Genomic DNA, 15,575 nt, shown 5'->3' on the forward strand with positions numbered 1-15,575 from the left:
GACTTCAACTCAAAAAAAAAAAAAAAGAATTGAGAACTCAGGCCCTGTGTCCTCCATGAACTGCCTCCACTTTCCATCCCATTTAATGGGCAGGGGCTCTCCCTGCTGTCTCTCTTATCCTGTTTGATTCCCACAGACCCAGTTATTGATGAGGTTCCTGTTTGTCCAAATGAGTGTGTCTGTGGCCCCCAGGGTGTGTTGGTGACACCCAAAACAGTCCTGGGTGTTTGGTGTTTGTATTTGATACAGGCTGGGCCCCTACCTGTATGTATGAGGCAGCATAATCTAGGACTGTCAGTCCTCAGACCTAGTCCAGCCGCTTACTCCTGTTTATTTACACAAAACACAGTGGGGTCAAACCTGATCACACAGGAAATGCACACACACACTTTGGCCCCAGATTGGGCATTTCTGGAGAGCCCGGGAAAGGTCAGGCTAGCCTTATAAACACTCTCAGGCCAGTGGGTGTTGGGGGAAGCAAGTAGAGGAGAAGGTGACAGGTACGTTCCGGAGTTAGCAGGTCTTGTTCTGTTTGTGTTGTGCTGTGGTGGGGGTGCATTATAAATGCAGCTGGCCAGAAGGCTCCTGGCTTCAGAACATAGGACTGCACTGGCTCTGAGACTCTGTGCAAGTCTCGCCAAGATGAAACTGCCAGGCCAGGAGGAGTTTGAAACCTCCAGTGGTCGTGAAAGTGTTCCTGCAGGGGAGCTGAACAGCAGCCCTGGCTCCAGCCCCGATGGCCCCTCAGACACAGACAGCAGGGAACTGGGGGTATCCAAGGACCCTCTGCTCTTCATTCAGCTGAATGAGCTGCTGGGCTGGCCCCAGGCACTGGAGTGGAGAGAGACAGGCAGGTGGGTTCTACGGGGTCCTTCTTCTTCCCCAGCTGGGGCCTCTCATATGAACTCCGCCTAGAGGGATGCTTCCCACAGAAAATGGGAATTTCCCTGTCTATGTACCCTTACTTCAGAGCCTCCCCTCCGTGACACCCAGGCCCTTCCGCAGGCTAGTTTTGAGTTCCCCAAGACCCAAGATGAGGGGTGACTGCTAGGAGAGCACAAACTCTGCACCACTGAGTCCAGGACACCCCCACTGCCTTCCCTTCTCTGGCTCCCCTGCATCCCTGCCCCTGGACATGGGTGGGATGACCCAGTAACACTGTCTACCTCCCTCCATTGCAGGTGGGTACTGTTTGAAGAGAAGCTGGAGGTGGGTGCAGGCCGGTGGAGCGCCCCCCACGTGCCCATCCTGGCACTGCCCAGCCTCCAGAAGCTTCGCAGCCTGCTAGCTGAGGGCCTTGTACTGCTGGACTGTCCAGCTCAGAGCTTCCTAGAGCTCGTGGGTAAGCTGGGAACCTTTGCAAGGGGGGCCTGGGTAGCCATGCCATTCCCCCAGTGTTCCCCCCAAAGTATTGGAATCTTCTGGAGCCCACCTCACCTGGAGAAAGACAATCCTGGAGATTGTCTATCCTGTCACAGGATAGAGATGGGAAAGCAGAGTGGGGCAGCAAGTTCATCGGCCCTAGCATTCCCTGAGAGTCCTCAAAGGAAAAGGGACCCGAGCAGAGGCTGAAGGGGCAGCGTGTGCAGGAGGGACTCCCAGAAATGGATCTGAGTCCTACATCTATTCTCCAGAGCAGGTGACCAGGGTGGAGCCACTAAGCCCAGAGCTGAGAGGACAACTGCAGGCCTTGCTGTTGCAGAAACCACAGCACCACATCAGGACCACAGGCACCAGGCCCTGCTGGGGTGAGAGGCCCCTCCCCAGGCCCAGGACCAAGACCCTGGGATGGGAGGGCTCCAGGTTTCCCCTGCACCTTCCTCATCCAGGAGTCGCCCAGACTTAGCTCAGACCTCAACCCAGGACTCATGGGCCAGAGGAAGCTGGTGGTAATCCTGGGGGGAGAAGATAAGGGGGCTAGAATAATACCTGAGTTCTGTGAAGGGATGTACCTAGTAGGCACTGTCCCAAGCTTTGCACTAGGCATCTCACTTGACCTTCATACCAACCTGTGAGTAGTACTACAATTATCCCCATTTTATTGATGAGCAAACTGAGGCCTGGGGTGGGGGGAGGTGTGCTATAGTTCTCACAGCTTGTCAGTAGTAAAACAGGCCAGGGAGCCCTGGTGGATCCACCCCAATGCCTGTGCTCTTAATCAATCACTGCTCAATCCTATTTTGTAGAATCTACTCACCCAAGAAAGGTTTCTTATGATGAGGAAGCCCCCCTGAAAGAACAGGTTTGTGGCCCTTCTTTTGACAGGGATGGGAGGGGGTACAGGAATTAACAAAAGCCCACCCACCACTGGACCCCTCATCAGTTAAGATCCTGCCCCATGAAATAACCTTTCGTAGCCAGGCATGGTGACTCATGCCTATAATTCTGGCACTTTGGGAGGCAGAGGTGAGAGAGTTGCCTAAGCTCAGGGGTTCGAGACCATCCTGGGTAACTTGGAGAGACCTTGTCTCTATAATTAAAAAAACAAAAAAACTGTGCATGGTGATGCATGCTTGTAGTTCCAGTTACTTGGAAGGCTGAGGTGGAAGGATCACCTGAGCCCAGCAATCAATGTTGTGGTAGCCGTGAATGTGCCACTGCACTCCAGCCTGAGTGACAGAGTAAGACTGAGGCTCCGACAAAGAGAGAGAGAGAGAGAGAGAGAGAGAGAGAGAGAGAGAGAGAGAGAGAGAGAAAGAAGAAATAACCTTTCATATTGTGTCTCCTCGAATCCTCACCCAGCGTCAGAACCCCCTGAGATGGAAGCTACCTCCAGGGGCCGAGGCAGGGACTGTGTTGGCCGGAGAGCTGGGTTTCCTGACACAGCCACTGGGGGCCTTCGTAAGACTGCGGGATCCTGTGGTGCTGGGGCCCCTCACTGAGGTGCCCCTCCCCAGCAGGTAAGACTACTGAGTGGGAGCTGGGGACCCCGGAGCCCAGAAAAAGGACTTTACCAGGGAGGAGATTGGACGATCTTGGTTCAATTCTCTGGGGGTAAGGAGAGATAGTGCTCTGGGGTCTGGGGAGGAGGTAGTGTTCAGGATTGTGGAGTAGGTGTGGACAGGAGTGTGTGCAGGGGAGTTGGTGGAGAGGTCAGAGCTGAGCATCAGAGGCCAGAGCTGCCTTGTGGGAAAGCAGCCTCCGGCCCTCTTTGAGGCCTGGTTCCCTCCTCAGGTTTTTCTGCCTTCTCTTGGGTCCCCCCATGCAAGGAAGGGGCTACCATGAGATGGGCCGGGCAGTGGCTGTCCTCCTCAGTGACCCGGTGAGTCATGCAGGTGTGTGTGTCTGTGCATGTATGCCCAGGCTCATTTGAGTGTGTGTGTGTGTGTGTGTGTGTGTGTGTGTGTACACTGTATGTGTGGCTAAGAACAGCAGTGAGGCAGAAGGTGGCTTTGTGTCCATGAGCATGGGGACTGAAGTTTCCTTGACTTCCAGTGTAGCCTCATGATGGACCCAGTGCTGGCATACTGTAGGCACTCAGTAGATACTCACTGAATGAATGGATGAATGCATGCATGAAGGACTTGTCTGCCTGTGTGACTTATGTTTGTCTAGTTTTGAGATGGGAAATGCATAGAAGAGTCCAGGTCTGCACGTACTTCCCATTCTGTGCCCCATCCACAGCAATTCCAGTGGTCAGCTCGTCGGGCCAGCAACCTTCATGACCTTCTGGCAGCCCTGGATGCCTTCTTGGAGGAGGTGACAGTGCTCCCCCCAGGTCGGTGGGACCCGACATCCCGGATTTCCCCTCCCAAATGTCTGCCCTCTCAAAAGCACAAAAGGTACGTGGGGCCATCGTCCCATGCAGAACCTTTCTATCCCTGGGTCTAGTTCTGCTGATGCAGAAAGGCCAGGTTCCAGGAAAGAGAAGGGGCCTTATCTTTGGATTTGGAGTCAGGCAGACATGATTCTGAGTTCTGCTAGACCACTCTTTCGCTGAGACCTGAACAAGGACCTTCCCTGCCCGAACCTGGCGTCCACAGGTCACAGTAGGACCTGCACCTTCTTTTTTGAGTCGGAGTCTCACTCCATCGCCCAGGCTGGAGTGCAATGGCACGCTCACGGCCACCCCGGCGTCCACCTGCTGGGCTCCTGCTATCCTTCTGCCTCAGCCTTCCAAGTGGCCGGAACTACAGGCGCGCACGCCCGGCTAATTTTTGACTTATTGCAGAGACGAGGTCTCGCCAAGTTGCACGGGCTGGTCTCGAACCCGCGGGCTCAGGCAAGCCACTCGCCTCGGTCTCCCGAAGTGCGGGATTCCAGGCTGAGCCTCCGAGCCCGGCCAGACTTGCACCTTCTCGAGTCTCCACGGTCGGAGCCCGGCCGTCTGCCTGCAAAGACGCGCGCAGCCGCCAGAGGGCAGGGAGAGCTGGGGACTGAGTAGCGCACCGGCTGGGCGTCCTCAGCCAACCGGGGTTCCCTTTTCCTCAGGCTCCCCTCGCAACTGCGGGAGGTCCAGGGACTCGCCGCCCAGCGAGGGACCCCGGCCGAGGACCGGCACCGCCGGGAGCCGCACGCGCCCAGCCCGGAGTTGCAGCGGACCGGCAGGTGAGGCGAGCTGGCTGGGAGCAAGGGCTGGGGTCCGGCGAGGGGGTCGGAGGGGAGTCCCAGAGGCTCACCCGGCCACAGGGGGAGCAGCGGGGAGGAGGGTAGGGCGTGTGGGAACCTGGATCGTTGACGACCCTCGGGCGGGAGGCTGTTTGGGGGCCTTGTCCAGGACGTGCGCAGGAAGGCCTCGTGGTACCCCAGCGACTTCGTGGACGCCCTGCACCCCCAGTGCTTTTCGGCCGTGCTCTACATTTATCTGGCCACCATCACTAACGCCATCACTTTCGGGGGTCTACTGGGAGATGCCACGGACGGTGCCCAGGTGGGTGGGGTTGCTTGAGGGGGGCAGGCGCAAGCTTGGGTATCCCCCTCGTCGTTCCTTTTCTCTGAGACTATGGATGAGTTGAGGAGACTCCCTGGAAACTTGGGCTCCTGAACGGATGGCTCCAGGGTTCTGTGCTGAGCCCCTGTCGGCTTCTAGGGAGTGCTGGAAAGTTTTCTGGGCACCGCAGTGGCTGGAACTGCCTTCTGCCTGATGGCAGGCCAGCCCCTCACCATCCTCAGCAGCACCGGGCCAATGCTGGTCTTTGAACGCCTGCTCTTCTCTTTCAGCAGGTAGGAGAACTCGCTTCACCTCACCAGGCCCTCACAAGCTCCATGATCTGCTGGTCCTGGCTGGGTGGATAGGACAGGGTGGGAGCTATCTGTTTGGCTCAAGGGGCGCTTGGCCTGGGTTAGGTAGGAGCAGACAGCCCTGCCAAGCCCTGCCTGTCTCTCATCCCCACAGAGATTACAGACTGGACTACCTGCCCTTCCGCCTGTGGGTGGGCATCTGGGTGGCTACGTTTTGCCTGGTTCTGGTGGCCACAGAAGCCAGTGTGCTGGTGCGCTACTTCACCCGCTTCACAGAGGAAGGTTTCTGTGCCCTCATCAGCCTCATCTTCATCTATGATGCCGTGGGCAAAATGCTGAACTTGACCCATGCCTATCCCATCCAGAGGCCTGGGTCCCTTGCCTATGGCTGCCTTTGCCAATACCCGGGCCCAGGAGGTGCGTGTGAGGGAATAGGGACCCTGGCCAGGTGAGGAAGGATGGAGGGAGGTGAGGGGTTGTATCCTTACTATCCCCTCCAGTTAAGTTCAGCAAAATGCTGAGTACTTACCCAATGACCAGCAGTGCTCTTTCCACTTGGCTCCGAATCAAGGAATAAGACAACGGAAGGCCCAAAGTGTCTTCATTTCTGACAACACTGATAGGACATGGGTTCTCTCTACAGGTGAATGGGTTTCCCAATGAAGAAGCCACAATTAGATAGGTGTACCCACCAGTCATGGCAGCACTGGCCAGGGACCATCTTGCACCAGAGGAGCAGAGCTAATACACCAAGCAGTCAGCTTACACCTACAAGAGGAGAAAGGAAGAGGCAGGGCCAGGCATGTCCAGATTTATCTACCAAACCAGTCAGATACATGACTGCTCTTTCCCTGAGTGAGCGTGACTGGCCAGGTAGAGAGAGGCTTGGAGCATTATACTTGCCTACAGCCCTCCACATGAAGGAGACACCAGGACCGGGAAGAAGCGTCCTCTCTAATGTGCGCTAGACCCGGTGCAGGCGTGAACAAGACCAGTTTTGGCCCTGGTGGAAATACACAGACTTGTGTACTCACCCATTCAGCCAACACTAGCGGGTATCTGCTGTGGTCAGGGCCTGTGTGTAGCACCAGGGATACAGATGGGTAGAGGATTCGAGGGGACGGGGACATGAAACAGTGTCCTGAAGTGCACATGCTTGGTAGTGATGGACTCAGCAGGCAGATGAGTCACAACTAAGAACTCTGGTTCAGCTGAACCCATCAGATTAGAATTCCATGGGGCTGGAGAAGGTTTGAGGAGAGGGGGCATACACCTGAATTCTCTGCTTCCCAGAAAATGAGTCTCAATGGACGAGGACGAGGCCAAAAGACAAAGATGACATCTTAAGCACGGTGAGGGACTGCTCCTGGGAGGGTCAGGGAAAGAAAGGGCGGAGGCCAAAGCAGGCAGTGGTTCCTGGCTCTTTCTGCTCGTAGGCTGGGGAAATCTTCATAGGTCACTGAGGCTCAGCCATTTCCTATGGCTGGAGACCTCCCACCTGGGCCCTTGGTGTCCCTGAGGGTCCCCCTTCCCTTAAGGTGGGTACAGGAGAGCAGGACATTTCCTCCACTGCTCCTCGATCATCCCTCTCTACAGGACCTGGGCCTGATCAATGCGTCACTGCTACCTCCACTTGAGTGCACCCAGCAGGGAGGCCATCCTCGTGGCCCTGGCTGTCATTCGGTCCCAGACATCGCCTTCTTCTCCCTCCTTCTTTTCCTTACTTCCTTCCTCTGTGCCACGGCCCTTAAGCATGTAAAGACCAGCCGCTTCTTCCCCTCTATGGTGAGTGTCACCTTTCCTTCTGTAGGAAAGTCCTAGCTCTTGCCCGTGGGCCCTGCTTGAGAGTGGGAAAGGGTGTGGAAGGTGAATGGCAGGCTCAAACCTGACTGAGTGTCCACTGTATGGCCAGGTACGCAAGGTGCTCAGCGACTTCTCCTCAGTCCTGGCCATCCTGCTGGGTTGTGGTCTCGATGCCTTCCTGGGCCTGGCTACACCGAAGCTCATGGTGCCCAGAGAGTTCAAGGTGAGAGCTAGAAGATATGGGGACAGAGGGGAAAGCAGGGCCACTAGACCCTGGGGGAAGGAGCTAAATAAATTCCATACTTCTACTCTTTGAAGCTTCTTTCTTCATGCATAAGCTATAATAGTAATAATAATGGCCTCACAGAGTTGTCGTAAGGATTAAAGGAGGTACTGAAGCAGACACAAAAGTGAGTGCTACTATTGTAGGGTAGGGATTAAGAGGATGGGCTTCTGCTCTGAAGAGACCCCTGCCATTTCTCCCAGCAAGGGTCCCCAACCTGTGAAGGAAGGCAGTATGCAGCTCCGCTTTGCCAGGCTCTCCAAGCTTGCCTCAGCCCCGACTTGGGGGTTCACGTGGGCCAAGGGCTATGACCTGTACAGTGCCTATGATGATACAATACCAGCTTTGGAGAAAGCTCTTGTGAAAACGGACATTCAGATAGCTCTTCCTTCTGGTTGTTATGGAAGAGTAGCTCCATGTTCTGGCTTGACTGCAAAACACTTTATAGATGTAGGAGCTGTTGTCATAGACGAAGATTATAGGGGAGATGTTAGTGTTGTACTGTTTAATTTTGGCAAGGAAAAGTTTGAAGTCAAAAAAGGTCACCGAATTGCACAGCTCATTTGTAAATGGATGTTTTTTTATCCAGAAATAGAAGAAGTTCGAGTTTTAGATGACACTGAAAGGGGTGCAGGAGGTTTTGGTTCCACTGGAAATAATTAAAATTTATGTCAAGAATAGAAAATAAGAAATTGTACTTTTTTCTTAAAAATAAAGTGTTTTGGTGTTTTGTAAAAAAATAGTGGACGGGCTCTGGCTGGGTGCAGTGGTTCATGCCTGTAATCCCAGCACTTTGGGAGGCCAAGGTGGGAGGAATGCTTGAGCCCAGGAGCTTGAGACTAGTTTGGGCAACATCACAAGACCCCAACCCATCTCTGTTTTTAAAAAAAGAGAATGGGAGCTGTTCAGCCAGCTCTGGGTTCAATTTCCACTTCTGCCACTTCCTAGCTGTGCATTAGGCAAGTTAATGCACATTTCTAAGTCTCAGTTCTTTTTTTTCTTTTTGAGTCTGATTCTCACTTTGTGGCCAGGCTGGAGTGCAGTGCCACACTCATGGCTACCGCAGCTTTGACCTGCTGGGCTCAGTCAAGCCTTCTGCTTCAGCCTCCCAAGTAGCTGGAACTATGGGTTAATTTTTTTATTTATTGTCGCGACAAGGTCTTGCCAAGTTGCTCAGGCTGGTCTTGAAACCCTGGGCTTAGGCAGTCCTTTTGCCTCCACCTCCCAAAATGCTGGGATTATAGGCATGAGTCACCACACCCAGACTCCCCCCCCACCGCCTTTTGATTCGGGATCTCACTCTGTCACCCAGGCTGGAATGCAGTGGAACCATCAAGGTTCAAGTAGCTAGAACTACAGGTGTGCACCACCACACAAGACTAATTTTTAAAAAATTTTTTTGTAGAGACGAGGTTTCACTATATTGCCCATGTTGGTTTCAAACTCCTGGGTTCAAGCAATCCTCCTGCCTCAGCCTCCCAAAATTCTGGGATTACAGGCATAAACCACCATGTCTGGCCTCAATTTCTTCATTTATAAAATGGAAATAATAAATGATAATAGACCAGATGAAGTGGCTCAAGCCCATAATCTCAGCACTTTGGGAGGCCAAGGTGAGAGGATTGCCTGAGCCTGTGGGTTCGAGGCCAGCCTGGGCAAAATAGTGAGACCTCGTCTCTACAATAAATCAAAAATTAGCCGGGTATGGTAGTGCATGCCTGTAGTTCCGGCTACTTGGAAGGCTGAGACGGAAGGATCCCTGAAGCCCAGCAGATGGAGGCTTCGGTGGCCAGCAGCATGCCACTGCACTCCAGCCTGGAGACAGAGTGAGACTCCAACTCAAAAAAAAAAAAAAAAAAAAAAAGATAATAGTCCCTGCCCTATAAATTGTTTTGAGGTTTACAGAAGATCATAGTATAAGCACTTACCACAGTGCCTGGCATATACCAAGTCCAATAAATGTTAGCTGTTGTTTTTATGGATTCTCCCTCCCCTTGGCACAGGCCTGCCCACTTCACTGTTCCTCACTCTCTTCACTGCACCCCTTACTAACTGCTCTGATCTGGTAAAGCTGGGGTCCCGCCCCCGGGGGGCATGGCAGTGTACAGGACAAGGCTTAGTACTGACTCCTTGACTTTGTGCATTTGGAGATCTTCCCTCCATCTTCCCCCAGGACAGGAGGGCTGGGGAGGGGGGACTCCAGCTAGGACAGCAGCTGGGGCTTCCTCTCCCACATAGACGCTCATAATCAGAGCAGACGCAGACGCACCCAGCCTTGCTCCTGCCCCAGATCAAGACAGGTCTGAACTTGAGTTGCCCCACCCTGGATGGGGGGGGGTGCCTAGGGAAGAGGGCTCTGTATAGCAAAAAGTGTGAACAGGCCTCATCTGCCACCTCCTCCTCTTCCCCGAGCCCTCCCAGAACCCCTGGCTCCAGCCCAACCTCCAGGCTGGTCCCCCCTCCTTTCTGCCCTCTTTTAAGGCACTGGAATGCTTTGAATCATCTGTGTACACACACCCCTAACATTCAGTATCTCAGAGGTGGGTTGTGGGGGAATGCCAAGGATGAGGTGTGCATGCGAGGTACTCTTGGGAGACTCTTTCCAACTTGTCCATGCGATGCCCTACCCCAGCCCACACTCCCTGGGCGTGGCTGGCTGGTGTTGCCTTTTGGAGCCAATCCCTGGTGGTGGAGTGTGGTAGCTGCCCTGCCTGCCCTGCTGCTGTCCATCCTCATCTTCATGGACCAGCAGATCACAGCGGTCATCCTCAATCGCATGGAATACAGACTTCGGGTAAGGCCCTAGACCAAGGGACAGAAGCTCTAGGGTGGAGCCCAAGCTTCCCCTCTCCCACCTCAGGGGACAGAGGGCTCAGATCTGGACCAGCTTCTTCTCCCCACCACTATGTGCAGAAGGGAGCTGGCTTCCATCTGGACCTCTTCTGTGTGGCTGTGCTGATGCTGCTCACTTCAACACTTGGGCTGCCCTGGTATGTCTCAGCCACTGTCATCTCCCTGGCTCACATGGACAGTCTTCGGAGAGAGAGCAGAGCCTGTGCCCCTGGAGAGACCCCCAGCTTCCTAGGCATCAGGTGAGGGGTGGGCAGCAAGGCATGTGGGATACATGCAGAGTTAAATTCTAAGCTGGTGCACCACAAGCACTGTGGTAGCAGAATGGGTGGGTTCTGGACTTCGAGACGGGTGAGTCAGATCTTCCTTCTCCTCCTTCAGCCATGAGGACTGGGAGGGGTCCCCAGGGGAGCATCACTGATGCAAGGGTAGAGGCAGCCAAGGTGAAGTGCTGCCTAATAAGCCACCATTCAATGTAGAAGTTACAAAGGAATACATCACAAAAACAATTGAGTAACTGTTGGAAGCAATCTAACTGTTTAAAGTATAGACTTTTAAGTGGTGGCTTATGTCTGCCTGTAATCCTATTACTTTGGGAGGCTGAGGTGGGAGGATTGCTTGAGGCCTGGAGTTTGGAACCAGCCTGGACAACATAGTGAGACCTAGTCTCTACAAAAAATACAAAAACTAACTGGGCATGGTGGTGCACACTTGTAGTCCCAGCTACTTGGAGGGCTAGGGCAAAAGGATGGCTTGAGCCCAGGAGGTTCAGGCTGTGATTAGCTGAGATAGTGCCACTGCACTCCAGTCTGGAAGAGAGTGAGACCCTGTCTCAAAATAAATAAATAAATAAATAAATAGGCAGGGTGCTGTGGCTCAGCCTGTAATCCAAGCACTTTGGGAGGCTGAGGTGAGTGGATTGCCTGAGTCCGTGGGTTCGAGACCAGCCCAAGCAACTTGGCGAGACTTTGTCTCTACAGTAAATAAAAAATTAGCCAGGTGTGTGCGCTTGTAGTTCCAGCCACTTGGAAGGTTGAGGGAGAAGGATCGCTGGAGGCCAGCAGGTCGACGCTGAGGTGGCCGTGAGCGTGCACTGCACTCCAGCCTGGGCGACTTTAACTAAAAAAATAAAATTTAAATTTAAAAAATTAAAAAAAATAAAGTTTAGGAAGTCAACTTTCTGAATTGTGAAATGTAAGTCTTTATTGCAGTTTAAAAATTGCCAGTTTTCCATTAAAATAAAATAAAGACAAAGAGTAACTATGAACCTTCATGGAGGGACCTGAGTCTCTCATGTCGAATGCTCTGCCCCTTCTTCTCCACCAATTTTCACATCAAGCTGCAGTGACCTATTTGGAGTATCCTTCTAGTTTCTTCCTGCTGCCAGGTTCAGCACTGGTGTCTGGCCAGGGTCTCCAACCTGGGTACCCCAGGGGCTCTCTCAGATCCCAGCTAACTCCTCTCTCTCTCCACAGAGAGCAGAGACTGACAGGCCTGGTGGTCTTCATCCTCACAGGAGTTTCCATCTTCCTGGCGCCTGTGCTCAAGGTATCCTTTGTTGCATCAGGATCAGTGCAGTAAGGATAAGTGCTAGAACTGACACTAGCTGAATCTTACTGTGTGCCAGGTGCTGTTATGTTTTCTCCCTACATGGTCTTATTTACTCCTCATATGAACCCTGAGAGGCACATGCATTTTACCAATGAGGAAGCCAAAACTTAAAGAGATAAAGTAATTTAAAATAGCGCACCAGGAGAGCCAGCTTCTCAGCTCTGTCTGAGAACCCAAACTCAAACTCAAACCCAACCCAAACTCAGCCAGTGGGCTTTCTACTCAGGGGAGCGAGGTATGGGCGTGCCACCAGCATCCCTAGCATCCATGTGCTATCCTTGCTTCAGCCTCTCGACAAGCCTAAGCCTAAGACTATGATCGTCAAACCCCAGAAAAACTTGAGGCAAAGAACCTTCACTTTTGCCTCAGCATCTGCTGTGTGCAAGACTCTGCTAGGCACCTGAAAGAAGTGGGTAGCAGGGGAATGCTGAGAAGGAATATGAAATTAAGCCGCTGCCAGCAACATAAACACGTGAACCGAAATTAGGTGGCAAGTAATAGTAGAAAGGTTCAACAAGCCAGGACAGCAGAGCAGTCAAGGAGGGTGTGGAGAATGTCAGACAAGAGTCACTGGCAGGATGACAAGAGGTTAGGGAAGGGAAAGGTCATGGAGGATGGGTGAGAGTGGAGTCGTGGAGAGAGCCAGATGGACTGGATCAGCCACTTACTAACCGGGTGACTCTCATTTGGCAGGTAGCTCCCGAGCATAGGCCACAGACTCAGCACTGTTCTAGGTATTGGGGACATAATGGTGGTCACAAAAGATCGTGTTTCCATCCTTGCAGTCTGATAAGAGGAGGCATTTTAAAAAATTAAAACAAGAAAATAGGATAACTTCAGATAGTGATAACTTTTATGAGAAATAAAAGAGGATAGGTGATTAAGAGTGCCGTGGACTGGCTGGGTGCTGTGGCTCAGCCTGTAATCCCAGCACTTTGGGAGGCCGAGGTGAGATGATTGCCTGAATCTCTAGGGGTTCGAGACCAGCCTAGGCAACTTGGGGAGACCTTGTCTCTACAATAAATCACAAAACCTAGCCGGGCGTGGTGGCATGCATCTGTGGTTCCAGCTACTTGAAAGGCTGAGGTGGAAGGATTGCCTAAGCCCAGAAGGTCGAGGCTGCAGTGGTTGTGACCGTGCCACTGCACTCCAACCTGAGTGACAGAGTGAGATTCCAACTCAAAAAAAAAAAAGAGTGCCAGGGACAACCTTAGACTGCGTGGTCAGTGAAGGCCTTTCTGGGGTGTCATGAGAGGAGGCGTGAGCAGTAAGAAGGAACTGGCCATGTGAAAGAGCATTTTAGGTGGAGAGAATAGCAAAGCAAAAGGCTTCGTAAGGGGTAGGAAGAAACTTGGGCATGTTGAGGGAAGGAAAGGCGCTAGTACGGTGAAAACATAAAGAACAGAGGGTGTGTGGAAGCATGATGATGATGTGCGCCTGTAATCCCAGCTACTCAGGAGGCTAAAGTGGGAGGGTCATATGTGACCAAGAGTTCGAGTGAGCTATCATGGTACCACCACACTTCAGCCTGGGCAACAGAGCGAGATCTTGTCTCTAAACAAGAAAAAAATAACAGAGGGGACTGTGATAGATAAGACTGTAGAGCTGAGAATGGTGGCTCATGTTTGTAATCCCAGTGTTTTGGAAGGCCAAGGCAGGAGGATCGTTTGGGATCAGGAATTTGAGACCAGTTTGGGCAACATAGTGAGAGTCCATCCCTACTACATATAAAAGTTAGCCAGGTGTGGTGGCATGTGCCTGTAGTTCTAGGTATTCGAAAGGCTGAGGCCGGAAGATCACTCGAGCCCAGGAATTTAAAGGAATTTAGAATTGCACCACTGCACTCCAGCCTGGGTGACAGAGCAAGACCCTGTCTCTAAAAAACAAACAAACAAATAAATAAATAAGACTAGAGAGGTAGGCCAGGTGATGGATCAAGTTACTTAGTCCCTTTGAACTTCAATTTCCCCATTTGTAAAATGAAGACAATGACGGATATAAGGATTCAGAGACCAGGCATGCAAGGTGTGAAGGGAAAGGAAAGACTTGGGCAGGCTTGGATGCTAAATGCTAGAGGCTGGAGTTGGAGCCTTAGGTGGGACATCTGGGCGGTGGGCAGACTCCTTTGTCAGTTTTCCACTTCTTCCTACCAGTTCATCCCAATGCCTGTGCTCTATGGCATCTTCCTGTACATGGGGGTGGCAGCGCTTAGCAGCATCCAGGTGAGCCTATTAACAATCACCTAGCAACCACATACTTTTTTTTCTTTCCTGCTGCATCTCCTGCCTATACTTGTCAGTTCCCCTTCTGTCCCCTTTTCCTGCCTCTCCTGGGCACAAGGACTCCGCTGCCGCCCTCTGGGTGGGAAAGGGGCCAGGGGAGCCTTCTGCCTTTCCCCCTATGCTGAGCTGAGATAGGTAACAGTGACACCCTCCTGTCAGGCTACCTAAGTGCCTTGCTTTCCTCTTCCTCTTGTTGCTTCAGTTCATGAAGAGAGTGTACCTATTGTTGATGCCAGCAAAACACCAGCCAGACCTGCTACTGTTGCGGCACGTGCCTCTGAGCAGGGTACACCTCTTCACAGTCATTCAGCTTGCCTGCCTGGGTGCTCTGTGGATAGCCAAGTCTACCCCTGCAGCCATCATCTTCCCCCTCATGGTGACTTGGGGCAGGGTTGGGCGGTGTCCTGGGAGGCTCTGAGCCTGGAAGGGTGGTCAAGGCCTCCACTAGGAAGAATCTCCCCCCTCTCACTTGCCATGGCTCTGCATGGTTGGGAACCTTAAGTCAAAGAAAGACGGCAGAGGAATACCTACAGATATGTCCTGGGATATTTGATTTACCTCCTTTCCCAACCTCTTTGGGCTGATAAAGCACAGGTAGGAATATAAAATCCAGAAAAAAACTGAGGTCCTGGGAGAGGAAATGCTGACACTTTTGTTGCTCAGTGAGGTGACAGATAACACAGGTGGCTTCTGGCCTTGTTCTTATTGAGGAAGTTAAGGGCCGTGAGCTTTGCAGTAGAACCTATCTGTTTACCACATCCCAGTTGTGTGACCTCTGGGAAGTAACTAATTTCTCAGGGTCTCAGTTTCCTTCTCTGTATATAATAGGAACAGTTATTGTAGCTGTCCATAGAAATGTGTTAGCATTCAGTGAAACATACACAATGCCTAGCACATAGGAAGTGCTTGATAAATGTTACTATTGTTAATGTTCTTGCTGCTGTTGCTGACAGCCCTGGGCTGTGTTTCTATTCTTGCAGTTGTTAGGCCTGGTGGGGGTCCGAAAGGCCCTGGAGTGGGTCTTCTCACCACACGAACTCCTCTGGCTGGATGAGCTGATGCCCCAAGAGGACAGGAGCATCCCAGAAAAGGGGCTGGAGCCAGAGCACTCATTCCGTGGAAGTGACAATGAGATGTGAGCTCCGGGCTGGATCCTCTCAGAAGAATGGGGCAGGGGTTGGGACAGTGCTCTTGTCTGGGAGCTGTCCCTAAATAGTATCTCCATTAAACCTGAAGATCTGATCAACACAATCACTCCCCTTACCTCCATATTGACATAGGCAGACTGAAAGGGCAAGGGAGATCTTTCTTCATGGAACAGGGGCCCTGGTTTATGAGTCCATGGGGGTGGATAGGGCAGGGGTCACAGCTCTTTTGGGCTGTCTTTCTTAACCCCGATCTTTGTGTTGTCTCACTGTGGGCTTACATCCTGTCAGTGGGTCTCATTTTCTGTGCTTATCTCTCACTGTCTCTGTCTTTCTGTCTATTTTCAACCCACCTTGGAATCTCTCTTTCACAGTCAGAGCTGATGTATCAACCAAAGGCTCCAGAAATCAACATCTCTG

At 52.3% G+C, this 15,575-nt stretch overlaps 1 protein-coding gene and 1 pseudogene across 2 annotated transcripts; both read left to right on the forward strand.

Moving 5' to 3' along the window:
* Nucleotides 1–642: 642 nt before the first annotated feature.
* On the forward strand, nt 643–15,149 carry SLC4A9 (solute carrier family 4 member 9). Its single transcript, XM_021711394.1, has 20 exons — nt 643–854; nt 1,182–1,342; nt 1,635–1,748; nt 2,187–2,242; nt 2,743–2,900; nt 3,175–3,262; nt 3,625–3,782; nt 4,432–4,548; nt 4,696–4,870; nt 5,030–5,163; nt 5,336–5,598; nt 6,475–6,533; nt 6,778–6,966; nt 7,094–7,207; nt 9,900–10,061; nt 10,181–10,359; nt 11,593–11,665; nt 13,882–13,950; nt 14,213–14,386; nt 14,991–15,149. Exons 1-20 carry the CDS (start codon nt 643–645, stop codon nt 15,147–15,149), a joined length of 2,814 nt encoding a protein of 937 aa, XP_021567069.1.
* LOC103258464 lies at nt 7,445–7,977 on the forward strand (annotated as a pseudogene). Its single transcript, XR_504185.1, has one exon. The product of XR_504185.1 is annotated as a deoxyuridine 5'-triphosphate nucleotidohydrolase, mitochondrial pseudogene (transcript).
* Nucleotides 15,150–15,575: the final 426 nt, after the last annotated feature.

Source organism: Carlito syrichta, unplaced genomic scaffold (assembly GCF_000164805.1).
Source record: "Carlito syrichta isolate Samal-C Ts95f unplaced genomic scaffold, Tarsius_syrichta-2.0.1 Scaffold302231, whole genome shotgun sequence".
NCBI classification, from domain to species: Eukaryota; Metazoa; Chordata; class Mammalia; order Primates; family Tarsiidae; genus Carlito; species Carlito syrichta.